The sequence below is a fragment of the Xiphophorus couchianus genome, chromosome 17 (genome assembly GCF_001444195.1).
Source record: "Xiphophorus couchianus chromosome 17, X_couchianus-1.0, whole genome shotgun sequence".
NCBI classification, from domain to species: Eukaryota; Metazoa; Chordata; class Actinopteri; order Cyprinodontiformes; family Poeciliidae; genus Xiphophorus; species Xiphophorus couchianus.
In genome coordinates, this window is record NC_040244.1 from 9,007,602 (window position 1) to 9,035,162 (window position 27,561).

General features: G+C 37.7%; 1 protein-coding gene across 3 annotated transcripts in view; it reads left to right on the top strand.

Moving 5' to 3' along the window:
- Positions 1-27,561, top strand: part of LOC114160812 (ankyrin repeat and BTB/POZ domain-containing protein BTBD11-A) — a 173,886-nt gene that overhangs the window by 115,601 nt on the left and 30,724 nt on the right. For 2 of the 3 annotated variants that reach the window (XM_028043632.1, XM_028043631.1), the window contains exon 2: positions 6,268-6,417. In XM_028043632.1, the coding sequence (XP_027899433.1) occupies positions 6,268-6,417 (150 nt within the window). Of the gene's footprint in view, positions 1-6,267; positions 6,418-10,301; positions 10,525-27,561 lie in introns of those variants that run through there. The other variant, XM_028043633.1, reaches the window with a different exon arrangement.

The following is a 27,561-nucleotide window of genomic DNA, read 5'->3' on the forward strand; positions in this document are numbered from 1 at the left end:
ACAAATATCACAAAAACAATCGTGAAATCTTGGACTGACTGAAAATATGTTCCTTGCTTGTCAATCATTTTCTGCTCGCACTTGGAACATAAAAGTACCGTCACTTGGCAACCTCTCAGACAATAAAATGAAAGCGTTGAACTGGGTGCGTTTGTTTCCGTCTAGTAGGTGTGCCTGTTTCTGATTAATTAGTTAGGTAGGTAGGTAGATTGATTTTCATTAGAAAAATGCCAATGTTGCTTATCTTGATAAGTCAGCAGACATGGGGAAGCCATGATGCATTGTCTCTGGCTCAGTGAACAAAATCTAAGAAAAATATATATAAAAGTGTTTTTGCCCTCGATGCCATGAGCAAATGTTTGGTGTTGGAGAGATATGTATGTTTCCAATTCAAAATGTCAAGGTGTGCCATTAAACCAGCTGTGTTTCCCTCTGAGCTCTGCTCAAACGGCATTGTACCGTCACCTGTGAAAATGGTAAGCTGTTTTTCCTAAGCCACCCGGAGCCTGCTAGTCTTCAAAGTGATCTCCTGTGGACTCAGAAAAGGGGATTTCAACCAGCCTAATAGAGGCTGTCATTTTTCCCATTCAGCCAAAAGTCTCACACACGATTGTGTTGTGTGAAATATTCTCAAAACCTTCAGAGTATTACTTTTAAAAATATGATTTTTTTTTTTTTTGCCACTGTATTGTGTTATAAAAAGGTAGGCATTCTTAGAAAATAAAAGCATGACATTCTTCATTTGTGGTTATGTGTAACAGGTCTCAGAAAACAAGGTTTTTGGGGGATTTTTTTAATCTTCTGTTCCTCAGAAAATTCCTCAAAGAAAATTGTTTCAAACAAGATTTTGAAATTCTTTCTTATTTTGGAAAGTTACAACATAATTTTGGATACAATTTATATTAAAATCAATTCAGTTGGAGCCATGGGGAACTGAGCTACCTTCTGGTATAATCTAACAGAAATATCTAAAAATATTGTGAGATATATTGCAAATATATCTCAAAATATATTGAGATATATTGAAATTACAGAGGTATTGCTAGTTGAAACTTAACAGGCTAGTTAGCAGTTAGACTAACTAGCCTGTTAGCTAGGAAACTTGAAAGTTGTTAGCAAGTTTGCTTACAAACAAGTTTGTTAGCACAAACTTGTTAGCAAACAGTTTGTGTCTGTTTGCTAACTTGCCTGTTAGCAAGTTTGTGCTAATAGATTAGTTGCTAGCATCTATCCTAAGTCATTCTCCCAATAGCTAATGTTGGACTGTCCAAAATATACTTTTTACTTTATATATTAATTAATAAAATTACCTCTTGCCAACAGTTTCAATTAAATTACTGATTTTGACCTTGGAGGTCAAAATTATTTAAAACAATAATGACCTCTACAGCTTTGACAGCTTGCAGTGCTAATTTTTGCTAACAGGCTAGGTGCAATCAAGCTAGATTGCTAGACAACATCTTGTATATAGTTGTCATGTCACGTCACCGTTCTGGGAACGTTGTAACTGACGGCCATCTTGGTAGGTTTCTGTAACTAACTGTCATGACAGTTGCAATGGAGTTGCTATGGTAAACAAGCAGATTCTGTGTTTCATATGTGTTTAGGTCCCAACAGCAGTGATTTTATTGACAAATCTGTCTCTTGCACATTGGTACTTTCTTTTTGTTGGTCTCAAAGTCATGGTTCATCCATGCTTTGCCCTGTGTTTGCCTACCAAGATGGCGGTTCAGACTATGTTTTGTCCCACTTTTTGATGCCAGGCTTCCTGAATCTAATTTAGTTTTCTACATTCTGATTGGTGGGGCGGCAGAAGGAAAGTGCAAGTCCTCTTTAATTCCACTTTTTGCAAACATACTGCTTTAATGTGGAAAATAAAGAGAAATATATAGAATTTGGAAATCTATGGCAAAATATGGACAGCCTGGTTCAAAAAAGGGTTAAGTTGGGTTATTTATATTTCTGGTTTCCATCCATGCAATTTTAATTGTGACCAGGCCGTCAGTGCTCTGGTGTTGCTTAAATGTATAACTTCATCTCAGAGAAAATGTGTGAAGAAACTCGTTCTTCACATAACTACGCACTAATGCTTTAAAAAAATCTGGCAAAAAGATTGGTTCATTAACTTGGCAAAAACATGACATCTGTTTTAGCAGCTCTTAATCTTTATTTTACTTGAAATAATACTCCTGTGTTTCTTGTTCTCAGACAGTCGTGGTGTGTATCCTTGCAGAGCTCGATATCCTCTGCATTATTTATGATGACTTGCATGAGCGGCAGTGGTCCTGTTGAAATCACTACAGGGATTCCTTTACGCCTCGTGGAGCTCTGTAGTGGTCTTGTCCCAATGACCCAGTCTCTATTAGTATCAACTGGACAGCGGCTGACATGCTCCCAAAATAAGAAAGAACAACGAATCTTACCTATTTAGTTAGAATTAACCCATTTCTCAACATTTTGCTGGGCTCTTTTATTCTAACGCCATGATTCGAGAGCAACACATTTTCAGTTTGAAAGCAGGACTTCATGTCTTTCTTCTCCAAACTTGTAAAGTTATTTCTCAAAACTTCTCCTCTCTTTCAAATATTCACTCTGCTTTTAACACGGAGCTGAGGCCGCTGTTTCTCCCTACATCCAGTGGATGGCGCAGGTTGCTACAATCGACATTAGCCACACAGGCTCACCGGAAACAAACACACCCACTAGAACACTTTCATTCTATTGGCTGAGAGGTTGCCAGGCAACGGTACTTTTGTGTTCCAAGTGCAAGCAGAGATTTGATTCGAGCAGAGACGAGTTTTGAGCGTTAGGAGAAAGATTTGAGAGAGCAGAAGTTTTGAGTACAAGTTTTGGGAAGAAAAACATGAAATCCTGCTTTCAGACTGAAAATGTTTGCTCTCGAATTATGGGAGACAACTTCCCCCATACTCTTCTTGTTGCCCTAGAGGTCAAACATTTAAAAATATATATCGTTTTCGTATCTGTCATGCGCATCAGTTTTTCCTCTTCATGAAGCCAGACTGGCGTTTTTTTCTCACCTCTGATGTTTATTACACAAACATCACCCAGGATCAAATATTCCTCATTTTTTTTGTATCCGGAGAAGCCAAATGTTGGTGAGAGATAACATGTAGAGGGAGTAGGAGGTGGGAAAGAGATGGCTGCAGACTTGTTTATACGTCTTGATCTGACAGGATGAATAATTCAGCAAATAACTCTGTTGCACCCTGCGGGTTCTTTAAAAGCATAGCTTTTTGAAGTAGGAGAACAAAAAGAGGTATAAGTAGATTAAATCTGGACGGCAGTAACGATAGCTGGCCGTGATTTCAGAAAACACAGAAACGTATTTCAAAGTTCAAAATCTAATTTTGGATTCCCAGAGAAATTCAGGAGATTTCTCAACCTTGCTGTGGGAAAGGAGATAAAGCTAAACTCTCAATGAATTTCCTGGTTGCCTTGAGGCGTTTTGAAGTTTTCTGTCAGAACCTTCAGTTGCTTTCTCATGATATTTACGGTTCTGAACAAACTGCTGCAAGACCAACTCAATATGCTGCGTTCCTTAGCTTCACTGCAGACTTCGAGTTTATATCCTCCATTTAAACATGGATATGATAAGAACAATTGACGTCTAAATGAGCTGCTGGTCGTATAACCTTAGCACTGCGGTTTCAAATCCAGCTTTTTAACCAAATATGGTTAAAAAGTTGTGAGTATTGTGACTTTTAACAAATATTTCTTGGTTAAATCAGAACAAGCAACCACATAAAAACATCTGTAGATGTCTAGTCTTCTGAGGGAAATGTTTGTTTTCTTTTTATACACTTAAATTTTCAGTTTCTTCAATAAATTCTTTGCTTTACGAGTTTAAGGCCAATAATTTAATTTAATACTATCTGGAAACACAAAAACATTCAGAAAATCTGAGTAACTCACCTAAAACCAGCAATATTTACAATCTGTATCATTTAATTACAACAAATGTGTGTCTTCAGTCAGAGTTTTATTTATAACAAATGTAATACAGACTGATACAGGAGGCATCAGCATTTACAGAAACTCTTGGAAGAAAATTGTATATGAGTTGCAGCAACATTTTATTTACATCTGGGGATTAATAAAGTATAATTTAATTTAATGTCACATGGTGTTTTACAGTTTTTGTAAATGTCTGTTTTCTAATTTATTAGCAGCTGATCATATTACCAGAGAGGAAATAATTGATTACATTGCTACATCTACCTTTAAATTACGAAGCTGAAGTTGGTTTCTGATTGCAGCTTTCGATTTGAAAAAATGCTAAAGGGCGATTGCACTAAATTTCTCACTACCTTAAGTATCTTTTATCTACTCTAGTAAAAACCTACAACATCTAGACTCTGTAAACCTGAACTAGATTATTCTGCTCCAATAGCAGAATGTTTAAAACCAAGTGTGGGATTTATGAAACCTTTATTTTGCGACAAGATAAAGATTTTGTGACAAACTCTGACTTGTAAGTAATTTCCCTGCTGGGATGAATAAAGTACTTCTATTCTATTGTGAAACTTCAATAAAGGGGAGTTTCACCTCATTTTCCACTATCTTCTGCATCTTTTATGAGAGAAAACAAAAAGCTAAAACTGCATATAATGGCAAAAATCATGGAAATTTCAGAAGAGGAGGAGTTCAATCCTCCTGTGGTCCAGATGGAAAAAGAGAGCTGAAATCACCCTTTATTGAAGTTTCATTAATCAGATAAAGTTTGTACAAATCCCACATTTGGTTTTAAATATTCTGGTATTAGTTGAGAATAATCCAGTCCAGGTTTGAAAAGTGTAAGTGTTGCGGTTTAGGAATTAGAGCAATTCTAGTGTGATCCACATGTGTAAAAGGTGGTGAAATCAACCTTTATTGAAGTTTCACAAGTCAGATGAATGTTTCACGATTCACAAACTTTGTTTTAAATGTTCTGATATCTGTGCAGAATGATCCAGTCCAGGTTTGAAGAGTCTACATATTGTAGTTTTTAACTAGAGCAGATTAAAGATGACGAAGGTAGTAAAACATTAGGTGGCGTCACCCTTCAGCCATTTCTTGAATCGGAAGCTGCAATCGGAAACCAACTTCAGTTTCGTCATTAATCGCATCAAAATGTGCACATGGTTTAAATCTACCTCTGCTTTGTTGAAATACTTTCCATCTTTGGAAACTTTTCACATATTTTTCCCAAGGAATTTATGTTCAGGCACTCCCAGATATCATTTGTGTTGCGCCTCGTGCTTAGCGGTCAAGTAGCAATGGAAAAAAGCTGCTAAAGGAATTATTGGAAGCTCTAAATTAAGTAAACCTACCCAAAAAGGCTGTGGGAAGAAGGGAGTGGGACTCTGATTGGGGAATACTGGAATTCCCAGGCTGGACACTGTGGGAAGAAAACGCTGTGGGAGGAATTTGAGGCTAAATTCAAGAAAAGCTCTGGCTTGTTGCCTTCTGTCCAACTGCATGGGCCTTTTCTCTTCAATGCTGGCATCAAATATGGACAAATAGACTAAGTTCCCTCATGTTTTAATTACTGTTTGTTGAGAAACGGCTTATCCTGCTGCGCTGGGTCATTAGGATTAGCCCTCAGTGTGGTGTTGCTTTCCATTCTCCTGCAGGAGAAAAAAAAAAAACTCAATATCCAATCTGTGACAAGCCATTCTGCAGCTTAACAATGCCTGGCTGCAACAATGGCCTCCTAAATGGATTCATTCTTGTCCGCAAACATAATCTGCTGCAACAAAGACGAAAAAAAAACCCCAAAAAAACAATACACCTGAGATCATAAGTAGTTATATAAAGCGAGAAACAGCTCCCACCAAGGTCACAATTTGAATTCATAGAAATAACAGAGCTTAATTAGACTTCAGGTGATGAATTTAAAAATAGACAACGATGAACGCAAACAGGAATATAAACTCGTGTTCGACTTCAGAGGGAATCTAGGATTCATTTTTAGCACTCTATGCTTTTAACCCTACGCTTTACGTTTAATCATGAAGATAAATGTTTACCCCAAGCTGCAGCTGGAGAAGAAAATAAATGTGGATCTCCGAACTCCCAGCTCTGTTTTTCTACATTTAGCTAAAAGTGCTGATTTGCATTTCTGCGTCTCCTCTGCAGCTTCCATCCCCCTGGTGTTTCGTGATACGTGAGAGGGGGGGAGATAAAGTTAGTTTAACTAAATTTCCTCCTCAAATACGAGTTCAGCTGCTTGTTGAGCCGTGACGTCTGTCTCTGTGTTTCTTCCAGGTGTGCTGAGTCTGCCAGAAAGTTTGAACCTGCACCGAGACCAGCAGCGCTCAGGGAGAGGCGGCGAGGGTCACGGATACTCCCAGGCCGAGCTGCGCACACTCGAACAGTCGCTGCTGGCAACCCGAGTGGGCAGCATCGCGGAGCTGAGTGAGTGGAGCGTCCTTCTTCTTACCCAGCATTAACAAGTTTTGTTTTTTTAGAGGAATGAGTCAGCAGACAGCAGTCAGAGCCATGTTAGCTTGGAGAATCAAATGGAAACTCTCATGGGGGAGTCAAGCATAGTATTAATTATTATAAAGTGAATGCCTCCCATCTTAACCCGCTCAAACTTCCCTCACTATGCGACCTAACAAACACTTATTTAGGTACTTACAGTTATCTTCTGTTATAGAGTTGGAGTGATTGATTGGATTAATCCAGTTAATTGATTAATTGAGAAGCCATTTGCTGAAAGAACAAAACCCACAGAGGAAAGCCAAAACTATACAATAAATAAATGCAGCTCTGGAAAAAAATTAAGAGCCCACTGCATTGAACCGCATTGAAAATCTCCTGTTTTTTTCAGCTAATATTGATTTCTGAACTCTTTCTGAGTTAAAACATTAGTATTGTTGTTTCTAAATAAATATGAACACGTTTTCTTTGCAGTATTTGAGGTCTGAAAGCTCTGCATCTTTTTCATTATTTTGACTATTTCTCATTTTCTGTCAATAAATGACATTTTTGCTTTGGCTACAGAGACATGTTAGCATAAAAGAATAATGTTCATTTTACTCAAACATATACCTAGAAAGAGTAAAATCAGAGAAACTGATCATTTTAACAAACGCACCCACTGTAACACTTTCATTCTGTTGGCTGAGAGGTTGCCAGGCAGCGGTACTTTTCTGCTCCAAGAGTGAAGAGAAAAGTTTTAGAAAGCACAGTGAATATTTGAAAGAGAGCAGAAGTTTTGAGTGCAAGTATTACAAGTTTTGAGAATAAAGACATAAAATCCTGATTTCAAAGTGAAAAAATGTGTGCTTTCGAAATAAGGAGGAAGAATTTCCCACCATGAAAAAGTTAAAAAGTTTATTTACAAAGAGTGTGTAAATGATAATGACCTTGGTCCAAGACAGTTCTGGAGATGATACGAGAAATACACTACCAATCTCTCATAAAAAGACACTCAAATCACAAAATTATTTTATTCAAAGTTCAATTTGATTGCCTATTAAGTGAAATTAAACTAAAAGAAGTTGAAAATGAGAAAAGGAGTTTTCCATCTTTTTGTCATCAGTGGGATGTAATCAGTGAATAGTTTTGTTTGGGTATGCGTTATTCTGATGTAGATAAACATTACTGATTCAAAATGTAACTGTGCCTCGTTTAAACTACCAAATGTTTCATCACAAGTGAATAAAAACGGGAATCCAGGAGGAGACTGTGTGAACCTCGATGGTTCGATTTGACAAGCAACAAGCTTCCATTGCAGACGTTTAAAGATGAATTTTAATGCTGTTTTTCTCTTTGTTCTTGGAATTTAAAGTGTCTTTTTATTCAAAAAGAAGACGCTGGTGAAGCTTTGTAATGACGTTGAGTGCTAAGCTAAACCGGACTGCTTTGTCTATGTAAATTTACTCTTTATTCTGCTTCACAGAGAGCTCAGTCAGTCACTATTTCTCCTTTTATGAAACAATAACAGTGAATATTTTGGATTTGTACATCATATCCCTGCTGCTCGGGGCGTAGGAATGAACATGGCCGCTCCCTCAGGCTGTCACGGTCGCTCTGCTCGTCCTCCGACTTCCCTCTGACACGCAGCAGCCAGGATCCTTTGTGCTTCAGCTGGTCCGACACCTGTTTATGATCCGTGCCGGGGGGATTCTTTAAATCCAAGGTCATCGCCTCCGAGGGTTTCAACCTCCACTTGCAGCGAAAAGCTTTAACTCTTTGTTTCTCTTATTAGAGCCGGCGGTCCCCCAAAGACGTTTGAACAATTCGTGGCGGCGTCCTTGTACATTTATCCTGTTTGCTTTAACCCTAAAGCGCATTGCAGAACCATAAATCATCGCACTTCCAGGTCTGTTCTTTGACCTGTGAGCAGTTTGTGAGGCATGATGTCGTTTAACAGGGGAAAAACTACTTTGCTCTAAATGTCTTGAGTCATCCTCCATTTCTTTTTATTTTGCTCAGACTCTCATAATCCTATAAAGCAGTGTGGAAGAAAAGATCCTTGGACTTTCTGAAGATCTTTCAAAATTTTTATTGTATATTAGGCTTCATTTTAATTAATTAATTCAGTCCAGTACCTCCTCTGTCAGTTGTATGGAGGCATAATATGGCCAAACATTTTGTAAATTTTGAGAAATTTTGTAGATAAAAAATACATTAGAGGGTTTGAAAAGTTAAAAAATTGCTAAGAAAAAAGCTCAGAAATATTTATAAAATAAAAAGCAACAAAAATAATAATTGAATAAAACTTCAAAAATTCTGAAAGACTTAAAAAATTACAATTAGTTTGCCTTTCAAAGGTTCCAAAACAGTTTGGGGATTTGTTAGGGCCACTGTAGAGATATTTCTATAAAAAAGGAATAATTTCTACCAAAACAATCTTGTACATTTTGAGAATTTTTCTAGAAAAAATTAGGAAATTTCTGAGTTTGAAAAGTTTAAAATTAACTAATGTACAAGTTCTTATTGTGTAGACTTCCTTTTTGCTAATGCAGTCCAGTTTTTGCTCTTTTATTGTTTTTTTTTATTTGTAACTCCAAGTTATATGACAGCATATTAGCATAAATTTGAGATTTTTTCTAGAAAAAATGTGTGCATTTTTCTGAGTTTGAAAAGTTAAAAAAATTAGTTTAAAAAAAACTAAACTCAGAAATGTTTATGAAATAAAAGGCAACCGAAATTTTAAAAAAGTGGTGAAAGACTTTGAAAGAAATTATAATTAGGATGCCTTTCAAAGGTTACAAGACCATTTGGGGATTTGTCGATGCAGAGAGTGTTTAATACACTTATAGTTTATCACTACTGCCAGATCTTATTCCTTAAAAATTATGTTTTGCCTGCAGTAATTTTAGAAACTAAAAATATGCGGGAGGAAAAAAATCACCTGATATTTATTAATTTAACAAGACACCAGCAGCCACTACTCAGCTGTTTCCAGGCAACTGTAATCATTAATATGTACAAACTAATAATGTTGAGTAGTCACTCAACAGCCTATTAAATACAAATACAGTTTCAGTAAATCCTGCATAATATGAGAAATCGTTTCACTAAACCGCATTTAATTTTAATACCTGTATATTTGGGATATTAATCCAATTTTAGAATAATTGCAAAGAAATATATATATATATTTTTACCCCTCCAGGGTTTTTTTTGTGGGCTCAAGTGTCATTTATATGAAAGTAGGCTGACAGGAGGGAAGACATGGCCGGGGGTTGAACCCGCGGACTCAAGGCCTCCAAATATGGGTTGCGCTATCCCCTACGCCACCACGGCACGCCCAATTGGAAAAAAATATGCCTGGTGAAATTAATAAGACTTTTTAGATGCTGTAAATTAGAAATCCAGTTTATTATCAGTATCACTGTTCCTGTAGAGACTTTGGGCTTTCCTCTGCCTGAGTTAAACATTCACACGAGCCAGCGAACACAAACTGCTTCCAAGTGTAAGTTTAGTGGATCTGAGTGGCTTCTGTGGCAAGATTTTCTCCTCATGTTGCCATTTTGTGAACAGATTGATCTTCAGTTAACGAATCACTGAGTAACACGAGTGTGCATCTGCTTAGCAAGTGTACATTATGACTGCATCAGGAGTCCTACTTCCAACATGTTCCTCCATCTGCCTTTTTGCAAAAGAGAGGAAAAAATTTACCAAAGCTGATACTTCTCCACATAGACACAGTGAGACATTTATTCAAATAGTCGCATCTATTCAACTTTAACCCCTTGCAGCGTGACGTCACACATCTCCCTGCTGGAGGAAAAAAGCTGCTTCACAACAATGAATACTATTGGAGAAATTTGAGAATGTGGTTGCTCAGTTATAGATATTTAATTTTTTTACAAAACACTGGGCTCAGTGGGAGAATTTGAGGAATAAGTATAAGGATCCAGCAGATCGCAGTAGTTCAACAATAATGGATGCAAGCTGCCGTTAAAATCTAAAGAAGAAGAAGAAGAATACCATTGGATTTAGCTGTTAAGCTGTCGATATAAAAAGGGACGTTGCTTTGCTACACTGTGACAACTAGATAACAAGGTGAGTAAAAAAGTCTTAATTAAGAAAAATAGCGAGGGAGAGGGAATTAGTTCAGTTGCGCTAATTTGACAGGTGTTTAAATTAGCTAATCAACTAAGGTACTGTTAGCTTAGCTATTAGCGGCGGTAGCTAATCTACCACTGCTATCAGTTATTAATAATCGACAGATGCACATTAAGCCTAAAAGCATGCCTCTGTGACGGACTGAATGTTCTGAGAAATGTTTTGGGGGGTTTTGGGCGTTGTATCCTGAAACGTATTGTGGCGCTGTTGTCCGTTGCTACGGCAACGAGTCTGCGTACATAGCGTACGGAGAGAGAAATAAATAAGTGGTTTTGAGTTGTTCTTTCCTGCGTTATTTCACACTTTGCTGAGGCGCAATGCGCTGAATTAATAATGCCTGCATCTCCAGATTTTATTTACTTAACGGAACTTTTCCACCGCAGCAGCGCGAATCGTCTTATTGCCCTCCAGCGTTGTGCGCATGCGCAAAATTTCCGGATATAAACAATAACATGCAGGCGGACCATAAGTAAACAAATCATACAGATTAATTACGCCAAGACTGATGTTTACAAATACTTATTACCAAAAATAATTTAATTTATTAGAAGATTAGAATATCCCGTCCGACCAATAACGGAAATGAAATGAAAAGTATGATTAATATCTGCTTAAAGGTTATTTTCAAACTGTACTTTAAATCAAAATTCAATTTTTTTTGCAAAAAGTTAGATCTTGCAACACAATAGCGATATTCATTTAGCAAAAAAAACAAATAAAAGAATCCAACTCGTTTAAAAACACTAAAAAATTAATATTATTAACAGCAATTTATAGGCATTTGGGAAAAACTACAACTTAAAAAAGGCGAAGGCGATTTGAAGGCAGTCTAAAGGTGTTATGCTTAGTCAATTTTGCTATAAAAAAATAGTGTGCCTGCTCAGATAAACTGCAGTGATACATAATTCATTCCTGGTATGGAGTTCCTGAACCATCAGACTTCCCCTGTCGCAGGTGAAATATGGTCCAGAGCAGCAAAGATGAGATATAAGATGGCAATTTTCCTCCCAGAGCACTGTGGATAAATAAATACTTGCTGTTATTACATCTCTCAGACAGATATAAAATAGTGTGGTGCCTATTTAATGGTGAAATGTGTCCTCCTCTTCAAACACAGGATGGATAAAAAAGGGTCACCGTCTGGCAAAATATAACATGGCCTTCTTTTTTCTTTTGCTCATAAAAAGCACAAAGGAAGAGATGCCAGGTTGCTTTAAATAGACCAACTTTACAGTTTTGTTTTTGTTTGCATAATCAAAACACGAGTATCAAAGTTACAGCTCCAAATGAGGAGGGAACAGTCAGGATCTTCCTGTACTCTTAAATAATTTAAACAAGCAGCCTAATGTTAACTTATTATTCAAACGGCCTGAGGATGCACGTCCAATGATTTAAAGACATCATTAAGACTCACCTAATAATTATTTATTATGAATATTCCTTGCTTCCTCCAAATCTACTTGTTAATTTACTAAAAAAAAAAAAAAAGCAATGTTCTAAAAGATGTGCCGATTAAAATTTTCTAACTGATGCATCTTTAATCTGTGTCGAAACTTCTTGAACTTCCTTATACAAACCAATATTGCTACATTTCCTCCCTTTAAAAATGAGAACCTCCAACCTAAATCTGCAAAGTCTTCTGCTTTTTGTCTGATTTAATGTAGCTTCAGACTGACTCCTCCACAAAAGCAGTTCAATAAAAGTTCAGGTGAAATCCCATAGATGCTATGTGATTATATAAGGAGGTTATTATATGTCAGCATTCTTTTTTAGCAGCTATTGTTCTTATTTTGCTTATACTATGACAACTATTCAACCTTTTTCTAGTGGGAATATTAAAGTAAAATATAAATGACAAAAATGCTTGTTACCTATTTATAATAGAAATTGTTTGTTATTCTGCTAATAATTGTGGCACACCAGAACAATTAGTTCCCAATCTGATATTTTCTCATCCCTGAATAAAGGTGATCATGTCTAAGGCTGGTTTTTTTTGTCATTTAATTTGAGATTATGCAGGAACTATAAGATATTTTTTCTCTTCTTTTTTATTCTTTTCATTTTTGTGATTTCTTTTCTTTCGGTAACTGCAGGAGTTGTTGTAAAAACCTGAGTGAAGTTGGCCACCCAGCTTCTTAAAATTAGACAAAAATGGTGTCAAACGTAAAATTTTTGTTTGTGCCGCTATCATTTTAAAGATTTTAAGAAATGTTTCCAGAGGTCATAAAAGGTCAACCAGCCCCCCCACCTTTTTCAAATCAGACAAAATTGGTGTCAAATAAACTTGGCTACGTTTGTGCAGCAAAATTGTATGTTTGTGCCGCTTTGGCTTTGAAGATATTAATAAAAGTTTAAAGGTCAAAAACTCAACAGCCCACACTTTTACAGAATCGTTAATAAAACTTCATTAATATTTTCAAAGCCAAAGCAGCACAAGCAAAAAAAAAATTGCCGCACAATCCAGCACAAATGTAGTCAAGTTGATTGACAAAACTTTTATCTGGTCTGAAGAAAATGGGGAGGGGCTGGCTGACCTTTCATGACCTCTAGAAACATTTCTTATTATCTTTAAAAATGTTTGCTGCACAAATGTTTGACACCATTTTTGTCTGATTTGAAGAAGGTGGGGGGGCAACTTCACTCAGGTAAATGTTATTCGCTTTGTGATTTAGACGCTGTGCAAGATATTTGTGAACAACTAAAAAATAAGATGGATCGGGAGCTTTGAGAAGCACATTTGTGAAAACTGCAGAGTGTGCCTGTGTGTGAGTCATAGAGTAAGTTTGTGTGAATCATAGAGTAAGTTTCCTGTTGTTAGAAAACTGCTCAGGTCTAAAGTGTACGTGTGAAACTGCAAGGAGAGAAAGAATCTGACCACGATTTCTCAGAAATGATCCAGAATGAAAACATTTTGATGCTTGATAAAAGTTGGATCCAGTTGCGCTCTGATTTACAGTAATTATCCAGAATAATTGCTCATAATAAGGAACCGTTTGTGAAAGCGTGAACCAGCTGCAGAGTGGCAGAAAAGGCCTGGAACAAGTCAGCAGCAGGGAGCAGGTGTTTGATCATCAGAAACTCGGAAAGCTGAATTGTTTTAACCAAAATTGTTTCTAACTTATTAGCTCAAAATCTGAACTATAAACAGGGCGGCTTAAAAGTACAGCAGTCTCACAGAGCTGATTGCCGGGGCAATTTCACGCTCGACTTGTTTGGTAATTAACGGATAATAGAAGAGGCTGTTGAAGAAGAGCATTCATCACTATGTCCATAATTTGATTCCCTTAGAAGTGGGAAAGCTAAGTGTTTTATCTCTGAGGCCAACATTATATCTCCTCTGATCTTATACTTATATTTTTACTGTTTTTGTCAGAGCGAGGCATAAAGATGCTGGCATCTGAGCTATTCTTTCAGGACATTTTTGCTTTCTTTTCAGCTACGTGCCATGCTCTGTGTGGCATAAACGATCCAGACGTGTTGAACTGACATATTGTGACCAACTGGAACATTGAACCTTTCAGATACACTCAGGTTTCTGTCAAAAAATGATATATTAATACAGTCCAGGAGAGCCTTTATTAATGAGGCTCTCCTGTTGCTGCAGTTCCTGCTTCACAGAAATTATTTTTAATGCTGTGCAATGTTGCTAAGACTCTATTATCATTATTTCACCTCATACTTCTGGTTTCTTGATATTTTTTTAGCTAGATTCACCCGTAAAAGCACAAACGTAGAAAAACCAGTGGCTTTGATTGTGAGAAATGCAGAAAATGGGTTGCAATAAACAATAAATCAATTAATTTCACAATAAATTAAAAGAAAATAAATCATTTTCATTTGCTTTACTTAGTGTTTTTCTCTTTTCCCTCTCTTTTTACCAAAACCTGAATGAGTATTCTGTGTGGTTCGTTGGTCTCAACTATCCCCTTTTTTTGAAAGATAATTTTGTTTACAGAAACTTCATAATTTATTTATTTTTGTTGTTTCTGTAGTTTTTTAAATTTATTTTTAATATTTTAAATGTCTTCCAGTTCCAGTGTGTAAATGTTCATTAGATTTTAAAGTTTATTGATTTACCTGAAAGAATATGTTCTTGCATTATTATGATGCCATTACCATTATTTTACTTGAAAATGGTCTCAAAACAACATTATCATTTATCGCAATAAGTTCTGGAACAATTTATTGTCCAGCAACATTAGTTATTGTGGCAGGCCTAGCTACTGCACTGTTAGAGTTTTTAATCTTTAATATGCTAAATAAACTATTCTTGTTTTGATCAAATTTTGAAATGTCAAGGTGGAATTACAGCTTATAGCAACTTTATCTAAACCGTTTTTTGCCAAATGCATTAACAACGCGGGTAAAACAAATCCTGCACGTTTATTTTGCGTTAATTTACACCAAACGTGCAACAACACAAGTAAACTGAAGCAAATTACTCTGAAAAACTAGTTTTTAACTGGTTTAAATAAGCAACATCCATCCAAACTCTCAGGTTTTTACTACAAGCTGGGTTTAGATTATTTGATTACCGATGTACATATGTGGTGTGGATGTGACCTGAAATATTTTTCTTCTCGTCTTTGATCAGTTCTGCACTTCATGTGACTTGACACAAAAAAAACATGGTTTGGTTCTGCTTGACTTTATTAGTGGATTTGCATCAGCATGTCTGAAATAAGAAGGTCTGCAGTGTATGAGAATAATGACGCTAATCGAACAGATGAAACTGGTGAAAAAAACGTAGAAAATTGCAGGTATCCAAAAACAAAAATAGAGCTCCATCTGTTTTTGTTTTATATTTAGCTCAGTGTTTTGACTTTTTAAGAAATCCTTCTTTTGTGCCTCAGCTTGACAACGTAGATGTTAAAAAATTCAAGATTTGCAGGAAGATTATCTTTGAAATTTATACCCGTACCCAAGCTTCAGGGCCTTGAATACAAAAAGTATAACTAAGATTTACTTTTGCAGCATTTCTGCAAAATTTTATTAACATCTCAGCTTTTTATTGCTGCGACTCAGACATCTTCCCATCCTCTCTGCTCCATTATCCCTCTCTCACTGTGTGAAGATGGGATAATGGGATAGTTTTGCACACAGGAGGGGGTGTCACATTTCATCTCCAGTCCATCAGAGGTTGAATCATTTTTCATTTTATTAGAGTTAAAATACTTTTTCCCCATTTGCTATACATCATCATTCCTAATCTTTCACAGTCTGACCCATTTCTCTGCCCAGGTGAGGTTAGAACGATGGGGGAGGGGAGAGAAAAACAAAATGAGTCAGTACATCTCTGTTAAGTTGTTAAAAGCTCATAGAAACCATAATGCACTTAGTAAACAACATGAAACAGGGTGTGATGAGGCTGCGTCTCTGTGATTTGGGGGCTTTTAAGTTTAAAAACAGGCACTGTGCCCACTGCAGCACTTTAGCTGGTGATGATAAAACCACCCTTGAGTCTTTTTCAGTCTCTTCATAATGGACAGCTCAATCTTTTGTGGGGGGCCGCCTGTCATTTCACTTCACTTTGCGTAGCCTTCTCTGCCCTCCTACCAGTCTGCCGTGCCATTCTCCAATATGTGTCACACCAACTTAGAGTTAATATTTTCTAAAAAGAAACGTTCACTGAGCTTTAACTCCGGGCGAATGCCATTTTTTCTCTCTGTCTACCGAAACCTTTAGAGAGACAGCAAAGGTACACTGACAACACAACTCCACCTCGCAGTCCAAGTCTGGTTCACACTCATCCATCCAAACCAAATCAAACAAAGTCTTATCTTGTATTTTGCAGTAATTAAATCTCATTGGAGTTATTATTAGGGTGGTGGGTTAGCATTTCCTGATTCTTATTAGTATTCTTTTAACTTGAGAAAGAAAAAAATTAGTGTGTTAGTAGGCTCACTGATCCTTTTAGGTAAAGCTAATATAGGGTTGGGTTTTTCCTTCAGAACTTCTTGAAATCTTCATAGCTTGGATTCATCCTGCTTCCAGATGCTGTTCTTAGAGACTTTAATCTGTATTGATATGATGGCATCACGCAGTTTGTTTGAAATAACAATGTCAGTCAAACTGAATCATTTTGAGCCCTGAAGTTTTTGGAATTTAATTACAGATAGTCAGATGAAGCCTATTTTATGCAAAAAAAGACCTGCCAAACATGGCCTAGAGATGGCGATAGCAAACCAGATAAAAAAGAAAAGAGAGAGAAAACCGGCCCTTTTGCCCAAATGTCTGAATGACCCACCGGGAAAACTCCCAATTAGCCAATCCAGGACTGATATACAGTAATAAGCACTTTAGAAACAGACTTCGCATTACTGCAGAAGCTAACGTCTTCCTCGTCTCTATACTTGGAGGTTCAGCTAATCAACATCAAGGAAAATGAATGCTGCTTCTGAATTGGCTGTTTTGCAACTGCTAGCAAATAGTGAGTAAAGTAACATTGCGCCAAGGTGTTTCAGATTCCCAAACTTCTTTATCTTAATGGAAGAAACCATCACTATGGCTGTACTGTGATCATAAAGATGGAAATTGTTAACAATAATATTCAGTAAGGTTGGTACAGATCTCCTCCTCCGGCAGTCTGACCTGTTGATTTATGGCAACATGGATTCATATTTCATGTTTACACCTAATCCAGACACAACCATGTGAATGCTTCAGCTGAAATCCAGACTATTCAGGCCAGTCAATGTTTTTCCAATCAGTTATTGTTTAGTTTTATTGAACCAATGTTTCTCTTACCTGAAAGGAGCAACAACAGGCTTGGCCTCCTGCTGCTGAAACCCATTTACTTTAAAGTTGGAGACAGTATCCCACTTACATTGGTTTTAACTAGTGGTTATTTCAGCTGCTGTCGCCTTTCTTGAACTTCCATGCCCATTCTTCTCTGACCTTTGACATCTTCAAGGCTTTTTTCATCAAAACAACTCTTACTCCCTTGGCATTTTCTCCTTCTAGTGCAAGAAAATCCCAGTATAATCTGAAATATTCATCATCATGTCATATTTCTTTCCTTTTCTGATATTTATTGTAAACTTAACCAAGTAAAAAGAACTGTTATGTCTGAAATATTATATTATAGAGGTCAGTACTTTAGAAACAAGGATATAACATCCATCTAAACCTGAGTCAGAACTTTAGATGCATCGTCCTTTAGTTAAATATTTACTAACCCTGTTCCAACTTTTCAGCTCCTAGCTCTGAAATTCTATTTTCTTTCTGTCAGACTGTGTTATCTTGATATCTTTGATAGATTACACCATAGAAATGGAAACAAATTGTGTCAGTGTACCTGTCACAAATCAAGCTGGTTCTTTCTTTTTGTGCTAAAGATGGCAGCATAATACTAGAAAAACATGATATCATAAAGAGATGTCGATACTCCCAGATTTAATCAATGCTCTGTTTATTTTCCAACATCATAATGTTCCCTCCACCTTTTATTACCATGATACGCTTTTCATGCTTTAGTATTGTGATTTGTTACAACGCTGTAAGAAGAGAAAGATGTGACAGGACTTTATGTCATACAAATCCTCTTTATTTCTTCATTTTAGACCCATATAATATGCATCTTTTTAATGCCCCACACAAATGGTATTATTGGAAACGATGTGAATGTAGATTAAGATGTATGTTAGAAAGTCAATTTAACTTGCTGAATACACTCACCGGCCACTTTGTTAGTGTGAGAGATGTCATCTGTACCTGATCCCAGCAACATTAGGTACACCTGTCAAACAGCTCTTTAACACAAATGTGGAATCAGCCAATCACATGGCAGCAGATCAATGCATTTAGGCCTGTAGACACGACCAAGACGATCTGCTGCAGTTCAAACTGAGCATCAGAACGATGAAGAAAGGGGATTTAAGTGACTTTGAATGGTTGTTGGGCTGAGTATTTCAGAAACTGCTGACCTTCTGGGATTGTCATACACAACCATCTGTAGGGTTTACAGAGAATGATCCAAAAAAGAGAAAATATCCAGTGAGCGGCAGTTCTGTGGGCCTTGTTGATGCCAGAGGTCAAAGGAGAATGACCAGGCTGGTTGGAGCTGATAGAACCACAACAGTAACTCAAATAACCACTCGTTGCAACCAAGGTATGCAGAAGAGCATCTCTGACCGCACAACACGTTGAACCTTGAGGCGGATGGGCTACAGCAGCAGAAGACCACACCGGATGCCGCTCCTGTCACATAAGGACAGAAAACTGAGGCGACAATCCGCACAGGCTCAAAAGAAAATTGGATAAACGTTGCTCGGTCTGATGAGTCTCGGTTTCTGCTGCCACATTCGGACGGTCGGGTCAGACTTTGGTGTCAACAATATGACAGCTTGGATCCATCCTGCCTTGTATCACATTCTCAGCCTGATGGTGGTGGAATGGTGTGTGGATTATTTTCCTGGCACACTTTGGGCCCATTGGTACCAATTGAGCATCGTGTCAACACCACAGCCTGCCTGAGTGTTGCTGCTGACCAGGTCCATCCCTTTATGACCACAGTGTGTCCATCTTCTGATGGCTGCTTCCAGCAGGATAACGCACCATGTCATAAAGTGCCAATCATCTCAGACTGGTTCCCTGAACAGTTCACTGAACTCAAATGGCCTCCACAGTCACCAGAACTCAATCCAATAGAGCAAATTTGGGATGTGGTGGAACAGGAGATTCACATCATGGATGTGCAGCCGACAAATCTGCAGCTACTGCATGATGCTATCATGTCAGTATGGACCAGACTCTCTGAGGAATATTTCATGTATCTTGTTGATTCTTTGTCAACATATAATTTAAATAATAGACAACAGCAGTGATTTGATTATATGATTGCCTAATTACGTCCAAGCAAACCTTTGCAATTGAGATGTTTAAATGAGCATTTTTTTTCTCCAGACAAATTTAAGAGTTTATGTGTAATAGAGGGGCAGTGAGTTAATATTCAGGATTGATGCAGTTTGTTGTTCACATGAGAAGACAATGTGGCAGCACTGACCTATGAAATCACTTCATAAATTGTCCAAATTGTAGAGAGAAAACAATCAAAGCAGGAAAACAATTAAATGTAATATGAATGATTGCAAAGTATCAAACCCAAATTTAATCATGTGACCATGATGATTTGTCTTAAAACAATTTGTCCTCAAATATGTAAACAGCTTTAAGTTTGAGCTTCAGGAGTGATGTGTATATTTGAAATGCTAGACTTTGATTTGTGAAACTAGGCTTTTTTGTGTGTAAAGCAGCTCTCTGGAGAAAGTAAACACTCAACAATCTATGTTTTTCATTAGCAATTATTGACTTCTGTCAAGTGACAAAAGAGCATACTCATCATTGTCTCTTTCATTGACTCCAACAAGTGAGGGACAGAGTGAATTTATCTGTGTTTAACACTCACTTTGCACTCTGTTCCAGAAAGATAGACGGCTGCAGCTAATGCAGGCTCACTAATAGCGTTTTAAAATGGAGGCAGGAGGCTAATAGCGGTTTTAGAGTAATAAAACAATAAATCCATTTATCTGCTTTTCTTGCTTGCTCCTTGTTTTGCGTATTTTGGGTTTGCTTTCTTTTCACTGTGTAACTGGTCTGATTTGCCAATTATCACACCTTCATGAAGTATTTTACTCCCTTGTGGAGGTAATCGGCTTTTATTGTCGCTAATTCATTGTCTCTCTCTGTGAAACCTCTGGGGTTTGTAACTCAGGAAATGTCTTCGTGTTCAGTAAGGATGGTGTTGTCCACACATGAGTTTAGATAATTACTTTCACGCTCAATCATGGCATTAACGGCGGCGTATTAAGGAAAATTCACATTTTGTTCTTCCTTCTGGGTTTCTGTTGCCCCCTAAAGCAACCCAATTGCTTTAAAAAAAACCAACATGCAGTCAGCGAAGCCCAACCCGTTACCTAGCAACCCAAGTGTAGCTCCAGCACATTTGGTCAGCTGGTTTTCCCACTGTATGCACTGTACAATGGCTGCTGGAAAAGACATACATTTTGTTGTTGACTTTACCATCCAGAAACCACTTGCTGTTGTTTATGCAGGAGGCTCCACTTATGCTTTTCAAAGATGGATGGTTGTATAACTGCGCATCTGTTTGCAGCTATTTTCACGTGAAAGTGTAAACGTTGAGTTGGGGGCTGTGACCAGCAGAGAGAAAGAGACCCTACAGCAGCTCGTCTTTAAAGGAGCTCAAAGTAGACAGGACTCAGCAGAGTAAAATGTCATCATCTAAGAATGATTTTGTTCAAAAAATGTAATGATTATGTTTTGTATCGCCCATAGACCTATCCTAATCTTTTCAAGGAAACATAATAGTTCACCTTTAACGTTCTGTCCATGTGTCTAGTGAAGTCCATCCCAGTCTGTAGCCTCAAAACAACCCTGCAGAAATCCTTTGACCGTTTTCTCACAGGTTTCCTCAGAACGAGAGCAGAGAAAAAACCCCATTTTGATCCGCTTTGCCAAGAGGAGGTCTTGGAACGAATGTATAAACATCCCTGAGATTTTCATAGAACAAATCCAACATCTTGTTTTCCCTGGAAAAGCAGCTGAGGAACCATTGAAACATTGGAAGTCCAGTTGGTGGAAATTGGCCGGGGATCCCGCTCTGAATTACAAAGGATGCAAATATAATTTAAATATATTTTTTTATGTTGTTTTTAACTAAAAATAAGTTCCTGCATTTGATTCTTACAGAGTCTGATTTACGCAGAGTAGATTCAGGCATTTCTAAATTTATATTGTTAAATTATTTAGTAAAGTTCCTTTTCTAGCTCTAAATGTATTTAGATTATTTTTAATCACCTTTTCTCTTGCCAAAGTTTATATTCCTTTCTTCAAATGCCCAGATCTAACATAATCAAATATGCAAATTAGCTGATTATGTCATCTAGCGATTAGTAGTAGTACTTTAAGGTACATGTGAGGCTGTAAATAGCTGCTACATTTACTCAGGATTCCCCCAGGGTATTATAAGCCTGGCGGGCCACCAGGCTTTACTTGTGCCCCCACCAGGCTTAGCATTGATTTTTTTTAAAGTCTTTTTAAAATGTTTAAATTTTTTAGGACTTTAAAGTTGGTGTTCAGGTATTAATCTTGAATTATTTCAATAACTCATAATTGTCAAGCTATATTTTCTCATTTCCTGCCAACTTTAAAAGATTTTTAACTCAAAGACACGACGAGCCGCTGGATGAATGACTGCCCTAGCACCGGGCATAGAAGGTTTTCTGGGGGAAACCTTGAATTTCCTGTTATTTTGCATTCAGATTCTGCTCTAGCTTGGTAACAAGTTCAGTTAAACATCAAACATGTTGATAAGTATATTAGCTGTTATATTCTTCTGACTTTGCTTAATTTGCAAGTGTTTGAAAGCTAACATGCTAAGCTATATGCAATAAGACAGTAGCTGAGAGTGTTTAGTTGTGGCTGTTTATTCGTGTCAGAGTTTGTTTACTCTCCTTTTGAGCAGCTGTTGCTGCACAAACCAAATTTGCTTTTCATGTTTTCCAGGGCTTTAAGGATTTATGGCGCTTTTTAAAATGGTTACGATGAAACATAACATCTCAGCTCATTTGACACAGTGGATACTAAAAAAAAAAGTCATTTACTGCGCACTGATGCAGTCCCACTTCGTCCCCTGTAGGTTTCTGATAAAACATCACATCTGTTTTTCTGGTGATTTTGGCTTTTCTGGTGCTTTGGTGTCGTTTCTGCTGCAGCAGACTGGAGCTAATGATGAAAAAGGAGGAGCTGTGATGATCTCTGCTTTGATCCAGAAATAAACTTTCCCAAAAAGACATTTCACAGTATTTTGCCATATCTTGCATCACAGGACTCCAATTGCTTGTTTCATTCAGAATTTGTTTCAGAACAGAGGAAAAATAACCAGATGAGAGGTTTGATGCTTGCTGACTCCAATAGTGAACACATATGTGGTAGAAAACATGTTGGTGACTCATGATTCACAGCGAAATATTTAATTACCCTGCTGTCTCCCATTGTGATTAAACAGATGGTGTTACGCTGCTGCTGACTTCAAGTGTTCTTTGCAAGTGCTCCAGATAACCTGCTGTTGTTTTTGGAGGAATTTTTGTGTTTGGATTAAATCTAAACCAAAGAGAAGCAATGATTATTGTCGTTCTGGTCCAAAAATGAGACATTTTTTAGATTTTTTTTAGATTGGAAACTGGCAGGCCGGCTTTAGAGAGAGTTGCAGAGATGAAGTAATGACAAAATAAACAAGACCTTTGAGTATTTTTATCAGTGACAAACAGTTTGTGCCAGAAAATAAGAATATACCAACTCCACAAGAAAAGATGGTAGTGGCAGCGTTATGACACGGGACACCAGAACTGCAATGGTATGGCTTCTGAACTTCTGTTTACAGATTAAACACAGAGGAATAGTCAAAAATTTCAGTCAAAAAATATCTAGAAACCAAAGAGTTTCACCATCCAAATCTGTTCCTACAAAGTGAAAACCGCTTATAATTTATTTTCCATTTAGGCCTGTCACCATGACAAATTTTGCTGGATGATAAATTGTCCACAGAAGTCATTGCCATAAACGATAATATTGTTATTTGAGACCGTCTTTAAGTAATGAATTGCATAATAATAATGCAAGAACACATTCTTAAGGATAAATAAAATTTAAATTCTAATGAACATTTAACACTGGAACTGGAAGACATTTTAAAGACCCAAAAGAAATTAAACAAATAACAAATAAAATGATTGAAGTCTCTATAAACAAAACTATTCGTTAAAAAAGAGAGTTTATTTGAGACCAAAGCTTTTTCAAGACTTTTGTCATCCAGTTTTTTGGTGTAAAAAGAGAAAGAGAAAGAAAGAAACTGAGAAAGAAAGAAAGAAAGAGAAAAAATGATTTAATAAATCATTAAAATAGATATTACTGAGTTTGTTTAAATTTATTATGCAATTAATTGATTTATTGTAGCACGTCTACTTCTATTTTGAAATCATTTGCTTCTTTACACTGGTCTGTTCAAATAAAAATCCCAATAAAATACATGAAAATTTGTATTTTCTCCAACAGACCTGAAGGTTTTCTGAGAGCCAGCTCTAACAAAGCTCTCTGTATGAACCTCCTTTGTTGTTTTTGCCCTTTTATTACGTTCTGTTTGGATCAGTGTAGTATTTATTTTGAGTTGAGCATCAACTGCTGCTCTGACGGCTGGTGTATTAACCCGAATGAATCATCATGCTGCTTCCGCAGGAAGACGGCTTATTTGTTCTCGCAGTTCTTTGTTTTCGGTCCTCTCGTTGGGAGTTAATGCCATGTTGCCTTTCCTTGTTGGATTTTTTTTTATCAATACAAACAATGCATCATGTCCCTATGATCTCAGAGCACAAGAAGACAAATTAGATGATGGATCAGTGATTTTCTTGTGACTCAGCCACCCTTGCTTCCCTCTGGAGCTTCTGCGACTGCAAATAGCATCTTTACTTCATCTTTTGCTTATCACATTCCTTAAATCAGCTTGGGAAACTACAACTAATAAGCCATTAGCCTCTGATTTAGCTAGCCAAAAACTCTTTATGTGTGCTACATCCTAGCAGGTCAAACATCCATTAAACACAGACGGTTATCTGTGACCTTTTTTTCAGATATTTTATATCAACCGATGATTAATTTCAACCCGAGAACTGCTGGTAAAATAACTGCTTCTCCCTGTTGATGATGACATGTTCTGTAATTGACTGTGATTAATATTTGCCATCGAATTGCTAATGTGCCCCAGAGGCAGAGCACTGAGATGGCCGTATTACTAACCGATGATTAAATGTCCACAACGTGTCCTCCGGGTGGCGATAGGCCTTGACAGTGAGTCAGAGGACGGGGAAGGGATCGTCCATCCCAGACTCACTGCATCGTCGTAACGCTTTAAAGCTCTGGTTCACAGATGGAGATAAGCAATGTTTCCTTTTACAACGAGAATAAATTAGCTGCTAACTCTGGAAACCAGGAAAGGCCATCGTAAAATTTTATTTTTATGACTCTGTCTTAATGCAACAGTAGTTAGTTATGCAAAAAAATAATAATAATAATTGGACATCATCTTAAATAATCAGTTCTGTGTTTATAAATGTTCAGATATTGATGTTTAAGCTTATTTTTGGTTTTTATCTGAAAAAGTATATTTGGAAATGCATAGTTAAGACAGAAGATTTTGTTTGTAATGATTTTTATCAGTGAGGTACTGAAAATTGGTCAACTAAAATAAAAACTAAAAGCTTATCAGTCAGGTTATATTGCTTATTTTTAACACTTAAAAAAAATTTAAAAACAGAGCAATATTTCCTCATTTAATATTGTGAACCATAGAGACGCTTGTGTCTCCGAAGATTCAGGTTGCAGATCCCTGTGTGATCCTATCTCCATACAACAACTAAAACTTTTAAGTGCAGTATTTATTGTGGGCTCTAGTGTCCCTTATATGACAGTGTGCTGACAGGAAACGGGGGAAGACATGCTGCAAATGTCGTCGGGTCCGGCAGTCAAACCCGCGACGGCCGCATCGAGGACTGAAGGCCTCCAAATATGGGTCGCGCTAACCGCTACGCCACCACGGCACGCACACAGTATTATAATTTTTAATTGTTAAAATAAAATTGTGAAGGTTTAAAAAAAAATATCTGCCATTGAATATTTTAAAAAGACATTTATTTAGTATAATTTCTTTAGAGCCCATCTTGGCCCCCGTCTAGAACCGGCCCTGGCCTGCAGGTTTGGTGCATTTTTGCTTAGCATGTTTTTTCTTCATTGATAGGAAGTCAGATTATCCAAACTGGTAAACAACATTAATAAAATATTAGTGAAATAATACATTAAGTGACCACTGAACAACTATTCATAAAATATATAAAGATTTCTGAATAAATGCAGCAAGGCTTGGCTTTCCCATGCCTTGCTGCATTTTACAATGAAGTTAAGTTTTATATCCAGACTATCAAAGACAAAAAGTAGCTATTAAAACAATTGAAATCTGTATTGCTTTAAATGTACTGTTGGGAACCGAAGCCCCTTAGCTTTTTCTTGTTCTTGAATATGTTTATATGTATTAATCTGGATTGGTTTTTCTTGAGACATAACAAATGTTTCACTGCATCTGTGAATAAAGTTTAAAAAAAAACATCCACCCACTTCTCCCCCCCACACAGCAGACTTCTTGTGGCTTTGATGTGAAGCAGTGATGTCACTCATCCTGTCTGTGACATCACTGGTGGCTGTCTTTGTATTCCCAGATTCCACAGAGAAATTCATTTGCAGTTTTAGGTTCGACCCAAAAAGCATATACAATGGCAGAACAGGATTTCTTGATGGCAAATATTGACGCTTTGCAAAAGAAACATGCGACTCTGAAGAAGGACTACGACCAACTTCAAATAACAAAAGAAAACTTGACGGCGAAATTCCAGCGTCTCAGCAGCAGTCTCAATAACAATGCGAGAACCTTGCAGGGACGAAATGAGATGTAACAAACGTTACACAGAACGCATCAAGTCTCTTACTTGTGAATTGGAGGAAACGAGAGCCACAGCTCAGCAGTTGAAAAGCAATTGTGACGCTATGGCGAGATTAAATGTGCTTCTGGAACGGACACAAGAGACGATAAGGCAAAATGCAGAGGACTTGATAACTGAAATGTCCCAAAAACTGAACTGGCTTGTAGTGCAGAACAAACGGCTCCAAAAAGAGGTCTGTGGTTTAAAAGAAAAGCTTCAAACCATTAATGCCACGGTGGCAGAAGATCCCAAAGACATCCAGCCAAGAGAAGAGACACCTGAAGAGACACCAACCTTGATCCAAAGAGTCGGACACATTTTTATTAATATGTACAAATCTGGAACTTTGAGATACTGGGTGCCACCGTGGATATTTTAATTTCCGAATGGGATCTTTGGGGCCAGAGAAGGGTAGAGTGCCTTCTCCAGGTCAGGGGGTTTGTCCTGCCCCAAGTGGAGGAGTTCAAGTATCTCGGGATCTTGTTCACGAATGAGGGAAGAAGGGAGCGGGGGATCGACAGGCGGATTGGCGCAGTGTCTGCTGTCAAGCGGGCGCTGTACCGGTCCGTCGTGGTGAAGAGCGAGCTGAGCCAAAAAGCGAAGCTCTCGATTTACCGGTCGATCTACGTTCCCACCCTCATCTATGGTCATGAGCTTTGGGTCATAACCGAAAGAACAAGATCTCGGATACAAGCGGCCGAAATGGGTTTTCTCCGCAGGGTGTCTGGGCTGAGAAGCTCAGTCATCCAGGAGGGACTCAGAGTAGAGCCGCTGCTCCTTCACAAGGAGAGGAGCCAGTTGAGGTGGTTCGGGCATCTGGTCAGGATGCCTCCTGGACGCCTCCCTGGTGAGGTGTTCCGGCCACGTCCCACCGGGAGGAAGAACCGGGGACGACCCAGGACACCTTGGAGGGACTATGTCTCTCGGCTGGCCTGGGAACGCCTCGGGATTCCCCCGGAGGAGCTGGAAGAAGTGGCTGGAGAGAGGGAAGTCTGGGCCTCCCTTCTGAAGCTGCTACCCCCGCGACCCGACCCCGGATAAGCGGAAGAAGATGGATGGATGGATGGATGGATGGATGGATGGATGGATGGATGGGATCTTTGGGGGTTGTTGGCACCAGGAGAATGAAAGGAGTGTTTTTCCACTGGTTTAACAAGTTGTCCAGTAAATAAATGATTTGTTAAATATTTTTATTGTAAAACTGATTTAAAATTTATTCAATTTTAAATAATTTTCCTGTTCAAGTTTTACTAAAAATATAAATAGCTTTTGGATTGTGATCTTGGTATCATTAATCACTCTTTAGTGATTACCTTATATCAGCAGACATTGTTTTTTGCAAATGTTACAGTTAAGAGTTTATTGTTAGCCTTACATTGAATGCTAACACAGTGTTAGCTTGCCGTCATTTACTAGTTTTAGGATTTATCTA